The sequence below is a fragment of the Charadrius vociferus genome, unplaced genomic scaffold (assembly GCF_000708025.1).
Source record: "Charadrius vociferus isolate BGI_N301 unplaced genomic scaffold, ASM70802v2 scaffold1089, whole genome shotgun sequence".
NCBI lineage: Eukaryota > Metazoa > Chordata > Aves > Charadriiformes > Charadriidae > Charadrius > Charadrius vociferus.
In genome coordinates, this window is record NW_009649968.1 from 59,665 (window position 1) to 60,431 (window position 767).

The following is a 767-nucleotide window of genomic DNA, read 5'->3' on the forward strand; positions in this document are numbered from 1 at the left end:
GGAGCTGGGGGGGGAGGCGGTTGCATCGGCCAGGCAGCGTCCAGCTCGCTAGAGTCACGAGGCTCGTGCCCAGCCAGAACCCCCAGGATGTTTGGCCGGGTGGGGAAGCAATTCCCAGCCAGACCCGCACACCCAGGGCTCACCAGGCGCCCCGCTTTGGGCAATGGCGCCCACGTGCCCTGATCCCGCTGCCATGGGCTGGGAGGGCTGGCAGGGGAGGGCACGGGGACACTGGGCTCTGCTTTCTCCTAATACTGGGGGACTTCAGGGGTGGCGGCTGCCAATTTGCACCCCACGTTCTAACTGGAGCTGTGTGCATGACCTCAAACCTCTCATTTCTGCTGTTTTTTTTTTTTTCATTTGTCTCCTTGCTCCTTGTGCAGGGTGAGGCGGAAAGGACGGGAACCTAGTCCCCTCTCGACACCCCAAAACGCAGGGGTTTCTCGCCAGTCCCCAGCGGTACTGAGCCGGCCACTCTCATGGCTGCCGCTGACCCCATCCTGCCCCCTGAGGAGGTGGCTTTGCTGGAGCTGGGAAAGGTGGCCCTGGCCACCCCCCTGGATGAGGTGCCACCAGCCCCAGATGAACACCTGGGGGACCCTGATGCCACCCTGCCGTGGGACCGGTGCCAGCACGGCGCCTCGGGCCAGCCGGAGCCCACAGAGGCAAAGAGGCGCTCAAGTCCTGAAGGGGGCCGCGAAGACCCGGAGGAGGCTGCTCTCCCCTGCCCCCCAGCTGAGGCTGAAGATGAGGAAGACCCCGGGCTG

General features: G+C 65.2%; 2 protein-coding genes across 2 annotated transcripts in view; one reads left to right on the forward strand and one right to left on the reverse strand.

The window, feature by feature from the left end:
* Window positions 1-481, reverse strand: part of SMG5 (SMG5 nonsense mediated mRNA decay factor) — a 31,252-nt gene extending 30,771 nt beyond the window's left edge. Inside the window, exon 1 of the mRNA XM_009891588.1 lies at window positions 464-481. Coding sequence (XP_009889890.1) covers window positions 464-481 — 18 coding nt within the window. The remainder of the gene's footprint in view (window positions 1-463) is intronic.
* The window catches only part of TMEM79 (transmembrane protein 79), a 1,637-nt gene continuing 1,349 nt past the window's right edge, over window positions 480-767 (forward strand). Inside the window, exon 1 of the mRNA XM_009891589.1 lies at window positions 480-767. Within this exon, the coding sequence (XP_009889891.1) occupies window positions 480-767 (288 nt within the window).